The sequence below is a fragment of the Stegostoma tigrinum genome, chromosome 9, assembly GCF_030684315.1.
Source record: "Stegostoma tigrinum isolate sSteTig4 chromosome 9, sSteTig4.hap1, whole genome shotgun sequence".
NCBI classification, from domain to species: Eukaryota; Metazoa; Chordata; class Chondrichthyes; order Orectolobiformes; family Stegostomatidae; genus Stegostoma; species Stegostoma tigrinum.
Window position 1 is genome coordinate 81280813 of NC_081362.1, and position 22037 is coordinate 81302849.

General features: G+C 43.4%; 1 protein-coding gene across 5 annotated transcripts in view; it reads left to right on the top strand.

Moving 5' to 3' along the window:
- The window catches only part of ltbp1 (latent transforming growth factor beta binding protein 1), a 432638-nt gene that overhangs the window by 253289 nt on the left and 157312 nt on the right, over positions 1-22037 (top strand). For 4 of the 5 annotated variants that reach the window (XM_059648685.1, XM_059648688.1, XM_059648689.1 and 1 more), the window contains 7 exons: positions 4467-4592; positions 5242-5364; positions 7285-7404; positions 8550-8669; positions 11880-12002; positions 15782-15904; positions 18209-18331. In XM_059648685.1, coding sequence (XP_059504668.1) covers positions 4467-4592; positions 5242-5364; positions 7285-7404; positions 8550-8669; positions 11880-12002; positions 15782-15904; positions 18209-18331 — 858 coding nt within the window. The remainder of the gene's footprint in view (positions 1-4466; positions 4593-5241; positions 5365-7284; positions 7405-8549; positions 8670-11879; positions 12003-15781; positions 15905-18208; positions 18332-22037) is intronic. The other variant, XM_059648686.1, reaches the window with a different exon arrangement.

Genomic DNA, 22037 nt, shown 5'->3' on the forward strand with positions numbered 1-22037 from the left:
TAAATCAGAAACAAAAACTGAAGTTGCTGGAAAATCTCAGTGTGTCCGGCAACATCTGTGGAGAGAAATCAGAGTTAGCGTTTCGGGTCGAGTGAGCTTTCTGAGGAATGGTCACTTGATCTGCTGAGCTTTCCCAGCAATTTCTGTTTTGGTTATGGAAGTATTGCTCGCTGACTAAAAGCAGGTATTGCACAGAAACAGGCCATTCAGCCCAAGTGGTCCTTGTTGATACATTTCTGTACACAACCTTATTTCTTCCACACTAACAGCCCATCCTTCTATGCTGTTCTTCTTTGTGCGACACTCTGTGCTGCACACAATCGATTCTATGATAACAAAGTGTGGAGCTGGATGAACACAGCAGGCCAAGCAGCATCTTAGGAGCACAAAAGCTGACATTTCAGGCCTAGACCCTTCATCAGAAATGGGGGAGTGGGAGAGGGTTCTGAACTCTTTTAGCTGTTTCCAAGGCAAAAGCAGGAATTGAAACAAATGCAATGCCATCATGCCCAAGGATCTTCCAGAGGAATCTTCTGGTAGCTGGGCAGTATTGACTGCTGGCACAGGATGTCGGCAAAAGATGAGTGTGCTGCCTATAATTCTCTGTTGATGAAAATCTGCGACTGACATTCCCATTGCCGCCAGCAACTAATTGGAAAATTGGCCCCAAAGTAACTCAGTAGGTAATTACAATTCCCTACATGTCTAAGCATTTCCTGAACTCTCTTTTTTTTTGATAATCCTAAAATGTAATTCTCAGAATTGTACCTCACTCCAGAATGTTTGAGCCCTGCCAGAACAGGATACAGATGTTACTGTCCTGCTCCCTTATACAGGGATCTTACTGTCAGTGCTGTCTCTGACTGTCCGTTATGTCTGGATTTTCTATCTTCTTCAACCTGCCGTCATACTTTAATGGCACAACCAGGATTGGGAAGATACCACGACAGAGAACACAAGTTTACACAAGTTTTCTAAATAATGCGGAGTGTTTGCAACACATATTGAATTTACCCATGCACTTGTAGAGAAAGTATTGAATGTTTGTGTAACCAGATTCTCAAATGGGGACGAGGGAAGAAAGCTAATCCAAAATAATATTTTGGCAATGATAGCTTTTATTTTTAAGTGATTTGCTGTATACATCAGCGCCAACAGGAATGTAAATGTATATGAAACATTGTTCTAGATCTCGATTTTATTAGCATCAATCTTAAATGGGCTTTACTGCAAGTGAGGTTAACTGCACTATGCCCTGTAGCATTGTGCACTGGATTGGTAAGGGATATTTATTTTATATGTCTTTATTATAAATTAACAATTTCCCTTGCTCTTTAATTTGCTTTCAAGGATTTAGTATTGAGTTTTGTGTTCATATAAAGTTGGTTATGTTCATGATTGTGCCACACACTTCTCAGCAAATGGGATGAAAGTTGGCCTGGATCTGCTTTCCTGCATAGTGCAGGATACAAAATCTACCCTGGTGTTGACTCATTGCAAACTGGTCAGAATATCGTGTTCGTCATCCCAAAAACAAAAACAGCATTGGGTTGCAGGTAATAGCAATAATATTGAATTTATTTAGATTATTTGCCAGAATCCTCTTGGCTAAAGCCCTTGTAACAGTCTGACTGTGGAGCTTTCAGCCAATAACTGAAACTGTGAATCGCCATTCATAAATTTCCAAAGTAGACCAAACTCTCTCACGTAAAACTGTAACAGGAACAGCACTGCGGAAGCTTGAAGAATGTGGTATTTTGGAGTGTGGGAATACAATAGACAGGTTTCGTTTGCAGCAAACCAGAACAATGATTGCTTTATTTTCCAAAACTGCAATTTAACTTCATTGGCAGTGTCATCAGCCCATCTGAGAGAAGTCAAGGAGTTACAGTGTTGGGATTTGATATGGTGTGAAGGAAGATCAACATTCTGGGCACTGTTTGCATCGTAAACTGCAGCGGGACTGGCCCAGATTTATGCAGTAAATCATTTGGTAAACCTATTCACCTGTGGCCTCTAAGGCTGCCGTGAAAATTAAATATGTCATCTCGTCGGGCTCCGATGGTAAAACTCAAATATTTGCCAAAAAAAAGTCAATTTGATTCTGTGACTACAGCGTGATATTATAAATCAGTGAGAAAAGTGATTCCCTTGCTTATTTCGGCTTTGCAGGAAGATTTGATGCCTGGGACGGTGTAACTATGGAGTCAGTGTGGCCAAATGTCAGCCAACTCCATTTACAAGGTTTGCTGATGACGCCACCATTGTAGGCCAGGGTCTCAAACAATAGCAAGGCAGAATTTAGAAAAGAGATTGAGTGATTAGTGGCATGGTGTAAAAACATTATTCCCTCCAGCAACATCGACAAAACTGGTCGTTGACCTGAGGATGTGGAGTAGAGTGCACAGCCCTGTCTGCATCAATGGTGCTGAGGTGGGGATGGTTGAGAGTGTCAAGTTCCCGGAAGGGATGAACATCAGCAATCTGCCCTGTTCCACCCACATCGACGCAACAGTCAAGAAAGTACAGTGATGCCTCTGCTTCCTCTGGAACCTAAGGAACTTCGGCATGGCCACACGGACCCTTACCAATTTTTATACATCCACCAGAGAAAGCATCCTATGTGGATGCATCACAATGTGTATGGCAACTGCTCTTCTCAAGTTCGCAAGAAACTACAGAGAGTCATGAACATAACCCAGTCCATCATACAAACCAGCCTTCCATCCATTGACTCCATCTATATTTCCTGCTGTTTTGGGAAGGCAACCAGCATAATCAAAGACCCCTCCCACCCCAGTTATTTTCTCTTCCACCGTCTTCCATCAGGCAGAAGATGTAAAAGTTTGAATACATGTACAAGTAGATTCAATAGCAGCTGTTTCCCCACTGTTATCAGACTTTTGAACGGACCTCTTAAATGTTATTACTGATCTGTCTCTCTCTGCACCTTCGCTGCGGCTGTAACACTGTAATCTTAACTCGGTCTGCTACCCTTGTACGCTTGGTACGATCTGCCTGTATCGCACGCAAAGCAACAATTTTCACTGTACCTTGGTACATGTGACAACAATCAATCAATCAATCAATACCTCTGTCTTCGGCAGGTTCCCAATTCAGTGGGCATTCAAACAGCTCCCACTTAATTTACAAATGAGACAAAAAAAAGGCAGATTTTCTGCATGACGCACCGTAACAATTCCCTCTCCTCTGCAAACTTATCAAAGTTTAGATACTTTGGTCTACTTTGCTGAGACAGAGGTGCGACGATAGAAGATTAGTCAGAGAGGAGTTGTTTCCATTGACCCAGGAGTCAGGCACCAGAGGAAAACAGGTTAGGATGATTGGCGAAATAAACAAAGGCGAGTTGAGGAAGAGATTTTTTAGCAAGTGGTTGCAAATCTGGGATGCACTACTGGAAAAGATGGTAGGGGTTAATTCATTCCTTGCTCTCGGGGCGGGGGGGATTTGGATAAGCTGCTGAGGAAAGACTGTGAGGAATGGAGAAAGGGCGTTAGCGTGGGATTAGCCAAACTGCTGTTGCAGATAGCAGGAAACCTGCTGAGCCTTTCTGGCATCTTCTGGTTTTGTCCACTTGTTAACTCAGTGGACATTTTCACTGTCAATTCTCCCTCTATGCTGTTAAAAGTAGCTACCAGTTGACCAACAGAGATAAACTCACTGAAGCACAAGTGGATGGAGTCTCCTACAAGTGCAAACAAGTACAGCACCTGCACTTCTTTCTGTTTTTATTAGGCCTCCTTTGTCATAGACTTGATATAAATCACAGCCATTCGTTTCATATTGCCATTGAGTTTCATAACTGCTAACACTGGCCCTGTTAAGGCATCCCAAGGAAACATATTGAGAGTTGAGTTCAACATTTCAAATATATTTTGTTGTAGAAGGGTCTGAATGGGTTAATACTGTGGTGTTCTATTAGCACCACCCACTCTGCTGATGTCACAGGAATTTTTGGGCAGGGACTTGAAGGAGTGTAACCTAACATCAGGTCCTGTTAGAAGTCTCTGCAACAATGTCTATTATGTCAATGTGAGCTGTAACCGGTGTAATAAACTATATCTCTTTAACTGTGATAGGCTCTCCTAGTTAGACTAGGAAGCAGTTTTCCTTTACCACTCTAGATCAAGTAGGCCCTGTAAGTTCCTACACTTATGTAGGATGTTGGCAGCAATTTTTACCAGAGGAGCAACTCATACAGTGTAATGAACCAGCATTGCCATGCATCACATTTTATCAAGGCGCAAATTGATGCAATCCACCCTTGTACAGACAAGTGTTTGGACATTTTACCAAAGATGCTATATAAATACAAGTAGTTGTTGTAGTTATAAAAATTCCCTTTATTATACCAAGATATTTTGTGACAGATTTGTGGTACAACAAACTAAAGCAGCTTCAATATGTTTACCAATTTACTCAAATGTGTAATGTTTGATTTTCAGAAATCGATGAGTGCTCAGTTGATCCTCGAATCTGTGGACCTGGCCAATGTATCAATCTACCAGAGGGATACACGTGTAACTGTAATCCTGGCTACCAGCTCAACACAGTGAAAACTGCTTGCATTGGTAAAGCACTACAGCATGCAGTTTACTCTTCGGGTGTCATTGTAGCAGACTGGCTCTTGACAGCTTTTGGACTGAGGTAGAAATATGTCGGTCTCATCCTGCAGTCACCTCAATCAGGACAGATTCAAGGTCCTGATCCAGACAGATACAGCAGGTGTCAGAAGACTGTGTGGATGTGAAATTTGAGGCCATGGCACAATAAATGGGGTATTTTCCAATAGGCTGATGTACATGTCAAAAGCTTGAGCAAGCCTAAGTAGCTACCTCAACCTGTTATGAATCTGTGACAAGTTTAAGAACAGACAGGTAAGGAGACAGACGGGCACTGAGTTATGTCTGAATAACCTATTGCTATCAAATAAACCTTAAGTTCCCTCTGCCTCAGTCAATCTCCAGCCCCTTTGCTAACTTTGGCAATGCACAGTTTCCTCAGGGCCCTGATGATCATCTGCATGTGTCTGTCAGTGACCATCACCGTGACAAAGGGCGGGAGTTACTCAGTGCCTGGACATTTAATAGAATCCCAGGAAACGTGGACCAGGCCTCACTTTGTTAATGCTCTTAATGAATTCCTCCCATTCCGAATTCCAACACCAACCAGGACTAATGTAATTTACTCCTTGTGCTCACTGCAGCCTATCTGTTACAGATGTAGATGAATGTGTCCAGGACCAGCGCCCGTGCTCCCACGGACACTGTAAGAACACAGTGGGAAGTTTCCGCTGCCTCTGTCACCAGGGGTTCACATCAGACGGAGGAACAGAATGCTCTGGTAATGCTTGACATGTTGGTGGGATTACAAGGGTGGTTAGCACTGCAGCATTAGGGACCCGGCTTCCATTCCACGCTTGGGTGAATGTGTGGAGTTTGCACATTCTCCTCACGATCTGTGTTGTTTTCCTCCAGGTGCTCTGCTTTCCTCCCACAGTCCAAAGATTAGGTGGGGCCACACTAAATTGCCCCATAATGCCCAGGGATTTGCAGGCTAGGTGGATTAGCCATGGTGACTGTAGGGTTTGGGGTTAGGGTAAGGGGAGCTGGGTTTGGATGGGATGCGCTTCGGGGGGTCGGTGCCAACTCCATGGACCAAATGGCCGCCTTCTGCACTGTAGGGATTCCATGATTTTAATTGCACAGCAAGGGAGTTTGAACCACTTCTAAGCCTCAAACATAGCCCATGCCTTTATTTGATCAAATTGCCTGTTCCAGTTTAACAGGGAAACATGGCAAACAATATGTCAAGAGCATATCATGGGAATTTCCCTGGGGAATTTCTCACTTGCCATTGGAAGCTTGGTGTTAATCGCCTTGTCAGGGCACGTATGATATGGAGTAGAAGAAACCACAGGAAAATTCCTGGCCCTTGACTTTTGGGATTCACCACTTGTTAACTCAGTGGACATTTTCACTGTCAATTCTCCCTCTATGCTGTTAAAAGTAGCTACCAGTTGACCAACAGAGATAAACTCACTGAAGCACAAGTGGATGGAGTCTCCTATGGTGCCAATGGAATTTAGTAAGAGGTTTATTTCCAATGCTGTATCAGAGATAATGGGAACTGCAGATGCTGGAGAATCCAAGATAACAAAGTGTGAAGCTGGATGAACACAGCAGGCCAAGCAGCATCTCAGGAGCACAAAAGCTGACGTTTCGGGCCGAGACCCTTCATCAGAGAGCTCTCTGATGAAGGGTCTAGGCCCGAAATGTCAGCTTTTGTGCTCCTGAGATGCTGCTTGGCCTGCTGTGTTCATCCAGCTTCACACTTTGTTATCTATTTCCAATGCTCACAGGTTTTAGCACGCTGGTGAATGTATTGACATTAAGTCTTTATTCCTCACTAATTTCACCCAATTGTTAACCTGTCTATTTTAAAAGGACTGTTGACAACTTTGAAAGAACATAAGCAGGAATTTATGTCATTTCTTTAAAAACAGTGGTCAGTAGAAGTTAATAAAATGTGAGGCTGGATGAACACAGCAGGTCCAGCAGCATCTCAGGAGCACAAAAGCTGACGTTTCGGGCCTAGACCCTTCATCAGAGAGGGGGATGGGGAGAGGGAACTGGAATAAATAGGGAGAGAGGGGGAGGCGGACCGAAGATAGAGAGAAAAGAAGATAGGTGGAGAGGAGAGTATAGGTGGGGATGTAGGGAGGGGATAGGTCAGTCCAGGGAAGAAGGACAGGTCAAAGAGGTGGGATGAGGTTAGTAGGTAGGAGATGGAGGTGCGGCTTGGGGTGGGAGGAAGGGATGGGTGAGAGGAAGAACAGGTTAGGGAGGCAGAGACAGGCTGGACTGGTTTTGGGATGCAGTGGGTGGAGGGGAAGAGCTGGGCTGGTTGTGTGGTGCAGTGGGGGGAGGGGACGAACTGGGCTGGTTTTGGGATGCGGTGGGGGAAGGGGAGATTTTGAAGCTGGTGAAGTCCACATTGATACCATTGGGCTGCAGTAGAAGTTAAACTCTTTATGTTTGTATTTGGTAAAATCTGCTATTCTTGATCTTATAGCATGCCCTGCCAAGGCAGTAAGAGATCCTTTAATGAAAATGTTTTATTGCACAGAATAAGTAATACCACTGATATAATGCTGGACATACATTCTGCACACATTATTAAAGAGATGTTGTGAGGTGAATTGTGCTGGATGCAAATTTTATTTTGCAACTAACCGCAAATAAACTTCTTTCTCCTTTCAAGATATTGATGAGTGCCTGAGACCCAATATCTGTGGAGATGGCCATTGCATTAATGTTGTAGGCTCCTACAGGTGCCGATTCTGCGATGCTGGATATAAAATGAACAGAGGCCAGTGTGAAGGTGGGTCTGTCTTCAAGTCCCTTTTCAGGGTCCTAAGAATATCTTAGAGTATAAATTTGCAGGTTCTGCCAGTAGGGGCAAATATTTTCACGCAAACCTTCGCTTTGCGTTGTTTTGGAAATAGAATTAGATGATGGTTATAAAGACATGGAGGAGTATGGAAAGCAGGGGAGGATAATTTCTCTGAAAAATCACAGCAGCAGTATGTGTCCAATTTAATCTTGTCTCCGAGCCACTCGTTGTTGTGTCATAGTTGCTGCTCTGGAGCCAAGAGAATTACAGGGAGTGACTGAAAATTAATCTGAAAATCTTATGTAGAAAAATAAACAAAAGGCATGCACACCCAAAAACTATTGCCAAAAGTGAAATCAAAGGCATGAGAATGGGGTGTGGTAAGGGTTGTGGAGTGGAAGAAATGCTGCCGTGGTCTTTTATGTCCTCCCTCCCAACCTCCGCCATAACTAATTTCTCCACCACTATTATCACTAAGCAGGCAATTCTAGTCACTTCTGCTTCACAAAGTTTACGAAAGCAGCTCTCAGCCCGCTCATTGCTAATGATTGTTTGGATGTCTCTCCCAGAGCCTCATTAGTCGTGTCAGCTTTAGAACCTCGTGTTTTGCTGTGATTGGCCCCAAACACTTGGCTAATTCACCAGGATCCCAGCTTCAAGAAAACCGGCATCACTTCAGTGACTAACCTTCACAGCTCTTGGCAAATTCTCCCTTGGGTCTCAGCCACTGATCAATGCAGCAGGATCTGTGGTGAAACAAATGGAAAATGGAATGAATTCGAATGGTGTTGTATGGAACTGCCCCAGTGAAGTGTTTGGGACATTATCGCCTACCCAACATCAGCCCTGAACACCAAAACGAATGTTAAAGTTATACCAGCTCTGGATGTGTTGTCGAGAACTATCAGAAATCTGATCCTCATGGGCCATCAAAATACCCCTTGTGTAATAACCAAGTCTTTTAAGAGTTCAGCAATTTTTTCAGCAATCGAACTGCAACCTAACAATTAAGGAAATGGGATGTTGTCTCTTTAAAATGTCACTCTTTTCTGTTATTTCAGAACAGTAAAATTGAACTTGGACCCTTTTCAAATGTCAGCTGAATTTACTCTGTGATCTGTTTAAATTCACAGACATTGACGAATGCCAGGATTCCAACAAATGTCCGTCTGGAAGATGCATTAACAATCCTGGCTCTTACGAGTGTGAGTCTTGCCCAGATGGATACACAGGCAGAAATGGCCAATGCGTAGGTATGTTCTGTAGTTTCACTGGTTCTAGTACACCAAGAGTAAGTTTGTCAAATAAGCATTCTCTTTTGAAACTTTCCACATGAAAATTGTTCTTTCGTACAAGCTTTTGACATGAAGTCTAAAGATAAAATCTCAGGATGAATTTGGCAATCCTGCATTCCCAGAAGGAAATGAAGCTTGGAGTGATTGTTGCTGAGAGATGGAATTATAATCTGTAGTGCCACACTTCCAGTCCATGTTCCCTTTGAGCATGGTTCCTGCAGGGAACGGTGAATTTAGCTTTTGGCATAAACAGTTTTTCACTTTAATAACATATCATACATTCTGCCATGATATAAAAAATAAATTGCTGGAAAAGCTCAGCAAGTCTGGCAGAATGTGTGGAGAAAAATCTGAGTGACCCTTCCTCCGAACTGAACGGTTAACTCTGATTTCTCTTCACAGATGCTGCCAGACCTGCTGAGCTTTTCCAGCAATTTTTGTTTTTGCTTCTGATTTGCAGCATATGCAGTTCTTTTAGTTTTTATCCTGCTATGAAATCACTATAACTTACATTGTCTAGGGTGCATCGTCCTCTAGTTGCTAAAATAGTAAAGTAAAATTTATTACAGTACTAATCACACATTCAGCTCCTGCAGCAATTTTTTTCACCATTTGCTGGTCATCCCATTGAGCAATATGTATCCGAACAAGATACGAGTGACTTGTCTAACACAAAAAAAGGAAGATTTCTCATTTTTATACACGGTTCAAGATAGTAAGTCAGATGCGAGGAGAATGGAGGAAGGGGGCTTTCTGATCTTGTGATAACGGATCTGCTTAAGGAAACTGCTCAATTTGTAACTCACCCTCGGATCTCTATCATTCTCCACCTTAAGCCTGCTGACAACAACCAGAACACTCATTTTAAAAGTAGATTTCCAGAAAATAATCACGGTCGTCACTCTGTGAGGATGATTCAAAGGTCCTTTCAAACAGGTAGCTGGTTGGTTGTCTCTGTTGGACCGTAAATGCAAGAAAAATGGTCTGTTGACTTTATGAAACACGAAGTCGCTGAATTAACCTTATCAAAATGTTGCAGCAAGTCATCTTTGAAAGATGAATGGGTGAAAGCTTGGAGAATTAACCAGCACATGCACGCTAACACTCTGAGCAACCTCCACTTTATACACCATACAAGTTGACAAAGGGGATTGTCACTTGGATTAACACAAAGTCAATATATTTCTTTTTTAATGAAATCTTTCACATGCTCTGCACAGGCTTTGGCAGTATGTGACCACTTCATAGCTGTTTATGAGTTCACTATTCTACCCTCGAGTACCTTGTGCTGCCAAATCTAACAATATTGACATTTTACAGTCTGATAGACATAAATATTTACCAGGGTAGAGAGGGAGTATGGTGTCATGATGTATGGATATCGGGAGCTGTTTTATCTTAGTTTTGAGACTTCTGTGGTTAGTGATTTGAATCTGGGGGATTGATAGGGACAGTATCATTACAGGTGAGCTCTGAATATTCCAAACAAAAATTCCCTTAAAAACATCCACTTTGCTGTGTAATTGTGTCTCTCCAATGCCATTGATTTATTCAAGCAGTAAATTTCATTGCTTCTTCTCCCATGAATTTTAGTGAAATCCTGCAGGTTGTGCCATGAACACTTTCAAACTCATTGATAAATGCATGGCCAGTTTAATAGTGGCAGTTCCTAATCTGTGAATTAATGCCTTGAGTTCTTCTGGTTTTTTTGCTAAGTATCTGGACCAGCCAAAAGTCAATATTTACTTTGGCTTTTGAGTACAACTCCCAGTTTCCTGAACCTTGATGAATACATTCACTGGTTGTGTTCGTACAAACAGGCACCATCTGATCAGTGTGAGGATTTTGTATCCCCCCGCCTTTCTATTTTGTCTGAGTTTTATTGTGAAGATATCGCCAAATGTCTGTCGGTTGTGATGAGTGATCAAGTGCCCACATCTGTGAAAATTCCCTTTTGCTCCAGGATTGTACCCAATCTCAAGTCTTCGTCTATCTTGGTTAAGTGATTTTCATTGTGCCTGAAGTAATTTATTGCTGATTGATTCAGTGCTTACTGTTTCTGGTGGTAAGCAGCCTATTCTTAAAATTGAATGGAATGGTAACAATCCTTGGGTCACCCCTCACATCAATTAACAATGTTTATTATCCGTGACCTGTTTCAGTCAACAGTTCACAGTATTTCTCTGTTATGAAGAGATGCAACATTTTAATGGGGAGGACACCCTTTTAGCCATTTTTACCCCATGTTATGTCTGTCTCAGTCGCTGTGGCTGTGTGTAACCTGTTTTGGATGCCTGTATAAGCACAAGAGAAAGGATAGAGAAGGAGGGGCTGACGCAAAAGAGCTGGGACGCAAGCTGTAAAAAAAGAAAAATGGGGGCACAGAGATAGAAAGAGAGAGAAAGACAGAGAGACAGCGAGGGAAAGAAAGAAAGAGAGAGAGAGGAGACATGAACATGAAGACAGAAGTAGCTAAGGAAGAGATCATATCCTCTAACTTATTATGTATAACATCTCAGAAGATAGAATCTGTTCCACTACAGATACCACCTCACTTACTGGCCACAGCCCATTCTCCAATTTAATGTGAACAAAGCCATTCAAGGGATCTGCTGAAACAGTTGCATTAGTTTTGACCTACAATACTTTGTTAAGTATAATTTTAGGTTGAACAAATTTTTCTTCCTCTGTCATCACAGATGCAATGTGACATTTACATTTGGATTCTATGCCATGAGGTACAAACATTAGAAATTGTGATTTGAAGGCAGGTGCAGGAAGCCTGATCCAAACATAATCGCTACTGGCAAACCAGCTCGGGACTCATCAGGAATCAACTGTATCTCTTTTCAGTTTCCTGTTACAAATAGGACATATGGTCGCGTGTTGGGAAAAACGCAATTTGAGACCCACCTGGGCAGTCGTTTCTTCAATGGTGCGGTAGATGGATGCTGCAGATGTTCCATGATAAATGTGTCAGCAGATAATTTTTGAAACGGCATTCCAAGTGTTTCTTTGTCTTTTTATCATTCACCCTGCTCTCCAGGGCTGTTTATTCAATTCTGAAGCGCATTATCTCGTGTTACCTGTTTGAAATTGGCTGTGGTTTGTCTGCATTGCCCTCAAAGTCCAGTTTGATGTTTGCTTCTTGTGATCCTGTTTTCCCAGATGTTGATGAATGCCTCAACAGATCGACCTGTGCCAATGGCAGATGTTCAAACCTAGAGGGGGCCTACATCTGTACCTGTAACCGAGGCTATGAACCATCTCCTGATGGCAAACTGTGCAAAGGTAACCATTCCTGCAGGCATTAAAGTCTCAAATGGCCACATCGTTTAGCGTCAAGCCTCCAAAGTAAAGCAGTCAGATTGTTTTGTTTCTGAAATGGGAGTGTTAAGGATGGGCTTGGCAGCGGGGTTGCTGGTAGGAAGCCACCTCAACTTGATAGCCCTGAAAACTGTACACATTTAAGATTCAGTGTATATTTATGGCATGTATTTGGTAGATGATTACCTGAGTGTGTATAAAGTGACTCTTCACCATTGGGTGTTCCTGAAGCGGGAGCATGCCATGTCCTCTGGTATGCTTGAGGTTTTCCATGATCTATGGGCACTGCGGGGGCTGGAGTACATGGTCAGGCCCAGAAATGACGTTTTGTTTCAAACTTTGAAGTTTTGCCTTTGTTAGAGTGCTCCTTTAAGTGACTGTGGATTAGTTAATGAGCTTCAGTGTCTGATCTAAGGCGAAAGCCTGTTGATGCTGATGGATTTGGGAGCTGAGCGTTTGTAAGGATTATTTCAGTGAATAAATTTGAAATTGAGTCAAGATCTGGTCTCCTCTTGAACCAGCTGCCTATCAGCAGCTTGACTCCCTCCTCAAAGTGTTCCTGTCACCAGCCACATTTCCAGGGAGTGGATTTGTATTGGCCACCCCCTCAACGCAGGCAGCTAACTGAAGTAATTAAAGGCCCAAGTAAGGCAATTATTTGTGCTTGCCAGGTGCCACAATTGCAATGGAGGTAGGCTCTCTGTGGGAGGCTGGGGTTGGGGGTGAGGATATTGAACCCGAGATTCCGTCCCTGAAGGTGAGCAGCCAACTACAAAGATCACAACCATGACCCAAGCACTGTGCAGGGGGGATTTCCCTAGCAGCGCTCAACCAGTTTGATCCCACTGAGATTTGACTGCAAACTTACTGTCCCCACCCCCCACCCCCCACCACCGCCACCCCCCCCTCCCCCCCCCCCCCGCCCCCGACACACCTTTGAGGGCAATTTCTTTTGGACGCATTCGTGTGTTTTCTGCTCTACCTCAGCAGTGCCCACATCTCTCAATGGGCCTGACAATGCTTTCTGGCTGTTAGCTGCCCTGAGATTGGGCCTGCATCATTAGGAGCCTGCCCGCCACCCTTAATGGGACACTGGGCTTGGCCAGGTAAGCGGATACCTTCAGGAAAGTAGTTCACCATGCCTGTGCACCAGCAAATGCGTGCCCTGGGACCCCTACTTTATCCCCAGGCCGGGGTCCTGAAGCACGCAGAAGCCTCCGAGCCAACTTCTCTTTTGATCTTCCTATGTAATTGACAAACTCTAGGCAAGGAGTTTGGACAGCTTGCAGCTGACCGCTAGGAAATGGAGGAGTACAGTTCTAGAAGGTTCTAAACTGTCTCTCCATCCCACTTTCTAGGGAGGAAGGACTTGGCAACCACTCAGACCTCCACATGCCATTTGAGACCTTCTTGGAATGCCTACAGTGTGGAAACAGGCCGTTCGGCCTAACAAGTCCACACTGACCCTCAGAGCACCCCACCCAGGCCCATCACCCTATAACCCACCTAATCTACATCCCTGAACACTATGGGCAATTTAGCACGGCTGATCCATTTAGCCTGCACATCTTTGGACTGTGGGAGGAAACCAGAACACCCGGAGGAAACCCACGCAGACACAGGGAGAATGTGCAAACTGCACACAGACAGCTGCCTGAGGCAGGAATCAAACCCGGGCTCTGGTGTGTGAGGAAGCAGCGCTAACCACTGAGCCACCGTGCCACCCCCATCAAATTTAAGCCAGTGGAGAATTGAAAGCCTAAGAATATAATCACCTTTCAGTGTTAGCCTTGGTTTAGTGATATTATCTCCCTGTTTGAAGACCATGGAGTCAAGCTCCAGTGCAGAGATTTAGGAACACAGTGGAGGCCAAGCCCTCAGTGTCTGTTGGAGGAAGTGCCCCAGGTGAAGCTTTAAAGCCAGGAGCCTCTTGTTCATTCAGGTGCTTGTGAAAGATCCCATGGCATTGTTTTCCAAGAAGAACAGAGAGAGCTGTTGCAATGTTCTCATCAATTTTTATCACTTAGTGAACGTCACTAAAAACATTGTCTTGCCATTTACCTCAATTGATGTCTGCATCTTACTGTGTGGAAAATGAGCTGCTGTGTTTGGCTAATTTGTGAACTATTGACTTCACAGAAGACACCAAACGGAATCAAGTTCCTTTGAAGAATTAGTTTATTATTTTGGTTACATGTTTGTTTGGCTTTTTTCAAAGCAAGTTTGGGAGAAGCTTCTCTCCCTGTTGTTTGAAGGGGTTCTGACAGAATTTGACCCAATCCTATAATTTCCAGCAGCCAATTTCCATCAGGTGTCCTGTCAAACCTGATTGGTGCCTTGTTTTTGTGCCAGTTAACCGACTTCAAGAGCTACATCATCCCTCTGTTATTCCTTAGATGAGCCATTTCTCCTGTTCTATCTTCACCATATCTGCACTCTTTGCTCACATTACCCAACACGTACTCCTACCACCATAAACATGTGCCTTATCGTGTGCGTGTGTGTGCGCGTGTGTGCGCGCGTGTGTGTGTGTGTGTGGTCCACCAACGACCTGGCTCAAGTCAGGAGTGTGATGGAACACTCCCCACGTGCCTGGATGGGTGCAGCTCCAACAATATTCACAAAGCAGGATGCCATGCAGAGAAGAGCAGATGGTTTCATTGGCATCAAATCCACAAATGTCTACCCCCTCCGTCACTGGTGCTCCCTAGCAGCAGTATGTAGTATGTACATGATGCACTGCAGAAATTCCCCACAGATCCTTTATCAGCGTCTTCCAAACCCATGACAAGTTCCATCCTGCAAGTTCCCCACCTAGTCACTCACCATAAATATATCCTTCACTGTCGTTGGGTCAAAATCCTGGAATCCTCCCCCAAGGGCATTGTGGGTCGACCTACTGGATATGAACCCAGCAGTTCAAGAAGGTGCCACTAACTTCTCAGGGGCATCTAGGGATGGGCAATAAATGCTGGCCAGCCAGCAATGCCCATGTCGCATAAGCGAATAAATAAAAAAAATTCAGCCATTAGGGTCCTGTGCTTGTTCTTTGAAGGCACTAGCCAATCAGCCCAGCCTCCATCTCATTCCCCTTAGCTCTAAAAATATCTTTCTTCTTCAATTATCTATGGAATTCCTTTCCGAAACTCAAAGTTCAAGCATTACATTCTAGTATGTCTCTGAGTATGTCGAGGTGTCGATAATAACTTTGTAATATTGAGAACCATATAGAGAACAGTTTTTGTGTTCGGTGGTGGGGTGGTAATTTGATGGGGCAGATTTCACGATGGTTCACTGGTTAGCAGTGCTGCCTCACTGCGCCAGGGATCCAGGTTCAATTCCACCCTCGGGCCACTGTCTGTGTGGAGTTTGCACGTTCTCCCCGTGTCTGCATGGGTTTCCTCCGGGTGCTCCAATTTCCTCCCACAGTCCAAAGACGTTCAGGTTAGGGTGAATTAGTCATGGGAAATTGCCCGTAATGTTCAGGAATGTGTAGATTAGGTTGGTTACAGGACGATGGGTCTGGTGGGATGCTGTGAGGATCAGTGTGGACTTGTTGGGCCAAAGGGCCTGTTTCCACACTGTGGGGATTCTATAATAGAAAAAAAAACCCTGCCTCTTTTGCTTACTTGCCCAACTTTGGTTTCTGGTCCAGAGATTGATCAGGACATTCTCCTTTGGTGAAATAAAGCTTGTAACGAGTTGGACGGAGAAATGTCTTATTTGTTTCTTCTTTGGTGCAGATGTGGATGAGTGCCAAGATGCAATTCTGTGCACCAATGGGCAATGCACAAATACAGAGGCCTCCTTCTACTGTGAATGCAACGTGGGTTACCGTCTGACTGCTACAGGGGACCAGTGTGAAGGTATCAAGAATTTGGTAGAGGAACTCTTGTTGGATTGAATTTTCACTGGCCTTGCACCAGCTTATGTGTTTGTAGAAATCTCTGTTTGGTAATATCCATCATGATTGGACAACATTTAGCTCAGCAGGGCCAATTCCGATGCCAAAGCAGTAGCAGGCTGTTTTGTAACACATGGTGAATATTGCATAAACATCACACAGTCGCTCTGTAAAATGTGTCCTTTAAAAACCGGAATAACTGCGGATGCTGTAAATCAGGTGCAAAACAGAAGTTGCTGGGAAAGCTCAGCAGGTCTGGCATCATCTCGGAATTAAAAATCAGAGTTAAAGTTTCAGGTCCGGTGACCCTTCCTCAGAATCTGTTCGTTCTTTTTTGTTCACAGATGCTGCCAGGCCTGTTGAGCTTCCAGCAAATTCTGTTTTTGTTGTTAATTGTTCCTTGTTGTTTCTCAGTATAATATATCCAGCCACTATTTGAAATGGAGTAAAATATTTACAACATGAAATTTTTTAGGAGAAAGATGCGTGGAGACGTGGAGGGATGCTTGGAAGGGCTTGGATTTCTCCCAGGTGTCTGAGATTTATCAAGATGTTGCTGGGTTTGAGTTATAAGGAGAGGTTGGATAGGCTGGGACATGTTTCACTGGAGCAGAGGAGGTTGAGGGGTGATCATATAGAGGTTTATAAAAACATGAGAGACATGTATAGTGTGTATTGCAATGATGTTGCCCCATGGGTTGGAGTGTTCAAAACTAGACGGCATCGGTTTGAGGTGAATGGAGAAAGATTTAAAAGGAACCTGAGGGTCAACTTTTTCACACAGAGGGTAATTCATGTGTGGAATGAACTTTGAGAGGAAGTGATGGATGCGGGTACATTACAACATTTAAAAGACATTTTTGGATAGGTACATGAATAGGAAAGATTTAGAGGGATAAGAGTCAAATGCAGGAAAATGGGACTCGTTTAGTTTGGGAAACTTGATTGGCATGGATGAGTTGGACCTAAGGATCTGTTTCTATTCTGTATGACTGTATGACTCTGAGAGACCATTAGGCTCAAAACAAGTGTTTGCTGCTTAATTAGTCCATGCATTGGGACCTTCATCACTGAAGTCTGAAAGACCAACCTTCTATTGAAACTTGTGAGAGAATGAGAGGTTTAGTGACAGCTGATAGCGATAAAGCATTTCCTCTGGGATGTGGCTATATAAGGGTCGATTTGAAATCTTTGGCGGGAGATCTTGAGGCGAGTTAAAGAGAAATGGTTTCAGTGGTTCTGAGGATCTGGGATATGTTCCACCTGAAAAATCAGTTCTGGGCTGATCTGATCGGCAAATTGAAACAGAATGTGGAACTTGTAGGTTCCAGATTCTAAAATCAGGAATGTGGGACTGAGCAGGATTCTTCATTTAATGAGCCAACATAGTCCTGACTGGTCGAATGGCCTTTGTCCATGCTGTACCATAATTCTGTCAGCTTCTCGAAAAGAAAGCTAAACAGTTTCATTTGTGAGGTGGTACTTTTTATTCTCCATCCCTTTCTTTGCCTTGATTTTTATTTTGTGTGTGTTGGATCCGGGCACCAGAAAGGAAAACGTACCCCCGTTTATTGGGTACAGCTGTGATAAATGGGCACCAGGTGGAATTAAATGTTCGTCAGTCTGTTCCAGTAATTTTTTTTTGATGAAGAATGAAGTCTGTCTCTCAATTTTGGTTAGGGAAACAGCGTTTAAAGCCTCATAAAAGAAAAATGGTCCATTTTTACCTGGAGTCCACATCCTTCATGCACCTTTAGCTGTTTTGAACAATAAATAGAGCTCATCACTACTCAGTCTGATGAGGAAGAAGGTCTTTTTTTTTGGAAAACGTTGTTTCTTCAAAGATAACAAGGTGTAGAGCTGGATGAACTCAGCAGGCCTTCACAAGTATGGCTGATGTTTTGGGCCCATACCCTTCATCATTTCCTGATGAAGGGTTTAGGCCTGAAACATCAGCCTTCCTGCTCCTCTGATGCTGCTTGGCCTGCTGTGTTCATCCAGCTCTACACCTTGTTATCTCAGATTCTCCAGCATCTGCAGCTCCTACCATCTCTGTTGTTTCTTCAAAACTTAGGCTAAGGTTACAGACAGTGTAACCAAATGAAGTGCTAGAGCCTAGCTGTATGTCTTTGGGAACCACGCATGGACAGTTATTGCTCAGAGTGTGGGTGTTCCATTAATGAGGGAGCAATAAATAATGTGGATTCTGTTGGTAAGATTTAGAGGCAATGTCAATATAACAGCTCTCTGAACATATTTGTTGCAGACATTGATGAATGCCAACAAAACGTGGATACTTGCCAAGGAGGTGTGTGCACCAACAATGCTGGCTCCTTTACATGCACATGTCCAGGTGGCTTCCAGCTGGTGGATGGTGTTCGGTGCCAAGGTAAAGAGTTGAAACTGGCAGAAAGTGCCACATTGTCCCTTGTACTTTGCTTGGTGCATCCTGTAACTGGCCCCTGTCTGTGTTATCCCTGGGCAGTTCTCACTGGAATTGAATGCCTCCAAGTAGGTGGGAAAATGCATATAGTTTGCAAAAAGATTAATAAAAAAATCTTTTAATTGGGCGAAAAATGTTCTGCTCAATATTGGAAGTGAATACAACAAAATTAATGTGTACCTTAACCATATTTGCTTTACTCAGATTCATACCTCTGTTCAGGTAACACAGGACAATTTAGTTTGAATAAATAGTTTCCTAGGCCTGAATCTGATTGTTTGCAACCCTAATGTCCTGTCTGACCCGAAGATTGAACTTTCTAACACGTGTCCACGCGGCCAATAAGATTCTGATGTTGTCCAACTCTCTGGACGCCTCAGCTGATCTGCAGCTGAAATACTTATCCATGCTTTTTGCTCCTGCTGCACTTGACCATTTCAGTCCTTCCCTGACCAACCATGTTCTACCATCTATAGCCCCAAGGACATTCAAGACTCTGCTGTGTATCTCCTAACTCATCCCAAATCTTGCTCCCCCATCACCTCTGCGCTCCATGATCCACATTGCTCTCAGTCAAACCATGCCTTGAGTTCATAATTATCATTTTGCTTTCAAATCACCAAATGGCCGTGCACCTCCCTACTCACCAATGTCCTCCAGCCCCAGGATTCTCGAAGATATCTTTGCTCCTTTAATTCTGGTCTCCTGAGTAACCCTGATTTTAGTTGCTCCACCTAGGTCCTGTCATCTTCATCTGCTTCATCAGGTCAGAAGTGGGGATATTCACTGATTATTGTGCAATGTTTGACACCATTTGCAACTCCTCAATTCCTGAAGCAACAGTTCAAGAAGGCATTTGACAACCACCTTCTCAAGGGCAACTAGGGACCGGCAATAAAGATCGGCCACCCAGCGGCGCCCACAGCCCATGAATGAATTTGATTTTGAAGAAAAAAACATTGGTGGCTGTACCTTCAGCTATCACAGCTCAAATCTCTGGCATTTCCTCCCTTAATAGAAGTATAGGCAAAGGTGAGACAGGCTGATCTTGAATCAGTGTGGAGAAAGACAGGCAGGTGGATCTCATTGAATGGTGAAGCAGATTTGATGGGTTAAATGGCCTACTTCTGCTCCTATATCTTGTTAAACAGTTCCTCCTCTCCACCTCATATTCCTCCTTTAAGATGGAGTCACAGAAATGTACAACACAGAAACAGACCCTTCAGCCCAACTTGTCTATGCTGACCAGATATCCTAAACTGATCTAGTCCCATTTGCCAGCATTTGTCCCATATCCCTCTAACCCCTTCCTATTCATATACCCATCCAGATGCTGTTTAAATGCTGTAATTGTACCAGCCTCCACCACTTCCTCTGGCAGCTCATTCCATATACACACACCACCCTCTGTGTGAAAATTTGCCTTAGGTTCCATTTTATGTCTTTCCCCTCTCACCTTAAACCTATGCCCTCTAGTTTTGGACTCCCCTACCTCAGGGTAAAGATCTTGCCTATCCACCCTATCCACGCCCCTCATGACTTTATAAACTTATATAACGGCATCCCACAGCTTTCAACACTCCAGGGAAAATAGCCCCAGCCTATTTAGCCTCTCCAACCCTCCAACCCCAGCAACATCCTTGTAAATCTTTTCTGTTCCCTTTTCAGGTTTAACAACACCTTTCCAAAGCAGAGATACCAGAATTAAATCGCCTTTCCAAATATTTTTGTGTCTTCTGCAAACATGGTTTTAGTACATTCACTTCCCTCATCCAAATCATTAATACATATTGTCAATAATTGTGGGTCCAGTACTGATCCCTGTGGCACTCCACTGGTTGCAGGGAGTCAGCCTGAAAATGCCTCCGTTATTCTAGTTCTCTGTCTGCTATTAACTAATCCTCTATCATGCTAATACACTACCTCCATCACTATGGGCTGTTATCCTTTTAAGTAGCCTAACATGTGATACCATATCAAGAGCTGTCTGGAAATCAAAATATATAATATCCTCTTTATTTATTCTGGCTGTTACCTCCTCAAAGAATTCTCGTAAATTTCTCACGAATGATGTCCTGTTCTGAAGTCATGCCGACTCTGCTTGATCTTATTATATATTCCTAAATACTGTGCTATTATGTGCTGTCATTTCCCTGTCCTGTCCCTTTCCTTTCCAAATAAGACTGTTACATTCACAGCTTTCCAATCCTCTGGGAATTTTCGAATAATCTTCTCTAAACAGAACCATACTATCCTGCCTGTCCACGTGCAGATTAATTCTGTGCCACTTTATCTTTTCCAATAATTTCCCTCCCTCCATTGTAGGGTTACTGGCCCCTTGTTGGCTGGTTTATCCCAATCATGCTTCTTGAATAATCGTGCCATATCAGCTGCCCTCCTCTGCCACTTTTCCTGTTTCCAGATGGTGTTTCAAACTTAGTGTTGAGCCCCTGCAATCTGAACTCTTGGACCAGAGTCCTTGCTGTTCTTAACTCTGCTATACCTGCTGGGAACTGCCTTGAGTAACATAGGCAGTCACTGACATAGGTATGAACAGCACCTCAAAAGCAGGAAGCCTAGAAAAGAGATGACAAAGTGTGGAGTTGGAGCAACACAGTAGGCCAGGCAGCATGAGAGGAGCAGGAAAGTTGGCACTTCAGGTCAGGATCTTTCTTTCAGCAAAGATATCTGAAGGAGGGTCCTGACCGAAACGTCAGCTTTCCTGCTCTCTGATGCTGTCTGGCCTGCTGTCTTCCTCCAGCTCTACACTGAGTTGTCTCTGACTCCAGCACCTGCAGTTCTTAACTATCTCTGAGGCTAGAAAAGAGCTGTTTTACAGTACATACTAATATTCATACAGACCTCATTCAAATTCTTTACATGGGGCATTGACAGTTTTAAAAAATCAAATGAAGCATCCTCAATTTAGTCAGTAAAATAGTTGTTAACTCCACTAACCAGATACTAATGTGTTCCCACTAATGGGGAGTGTTGAAAGTCTGAATACAACCAGAAAATACTGGAAGTGCTCATCAGATTGACAGCCCCTGGGGAGAGCGAAACATTGGAACTGGGCCATAGAGATTAGGAAACCATCAGGGCATCTTTCCAGAACATTGACCTATCATGCCTGATTTCTTAAGATAATTTTTGTGACAAGCACCCTTCAGCAGAAACTTCTCAGCCGTCTGAGAGTTGCTTTGTCCAGACGAGGGAAAATATTTGGCATGGAGCATTTTCCCCCATGGTGTGTTTGTGAACACTATTTAACTTTGACAAGAGTTTTCAGTTCAATACGTAATAAACATTGACATTCTGTTCGTCACTTGAGAATCAAATATATATTACTTATAATTATATTTGTTCTTTTGCAAGCAATTCTTGGCTTTTTTATTTCTTTAAGTGCTAATTCGATGTAGCAGATGAAATTTTCCAGCCAGGTGAATTAAAAGACCCCAGAAGACCCTTTTAGGATTTCTGTAACCTTGTAGTAATTACCTGCACAACACGCCTAGTCCTGTGCTTGATTAAATTTATGTTAGACAGGTTCTTTCTGTTCCTATCATGTGCATTCATCTGAATGAAAACTGCCTTGGGTGAAATAGAATGAGCGAGAGTCAATTATGTTTGCTTGCTTCAGAAAGAAAACAAA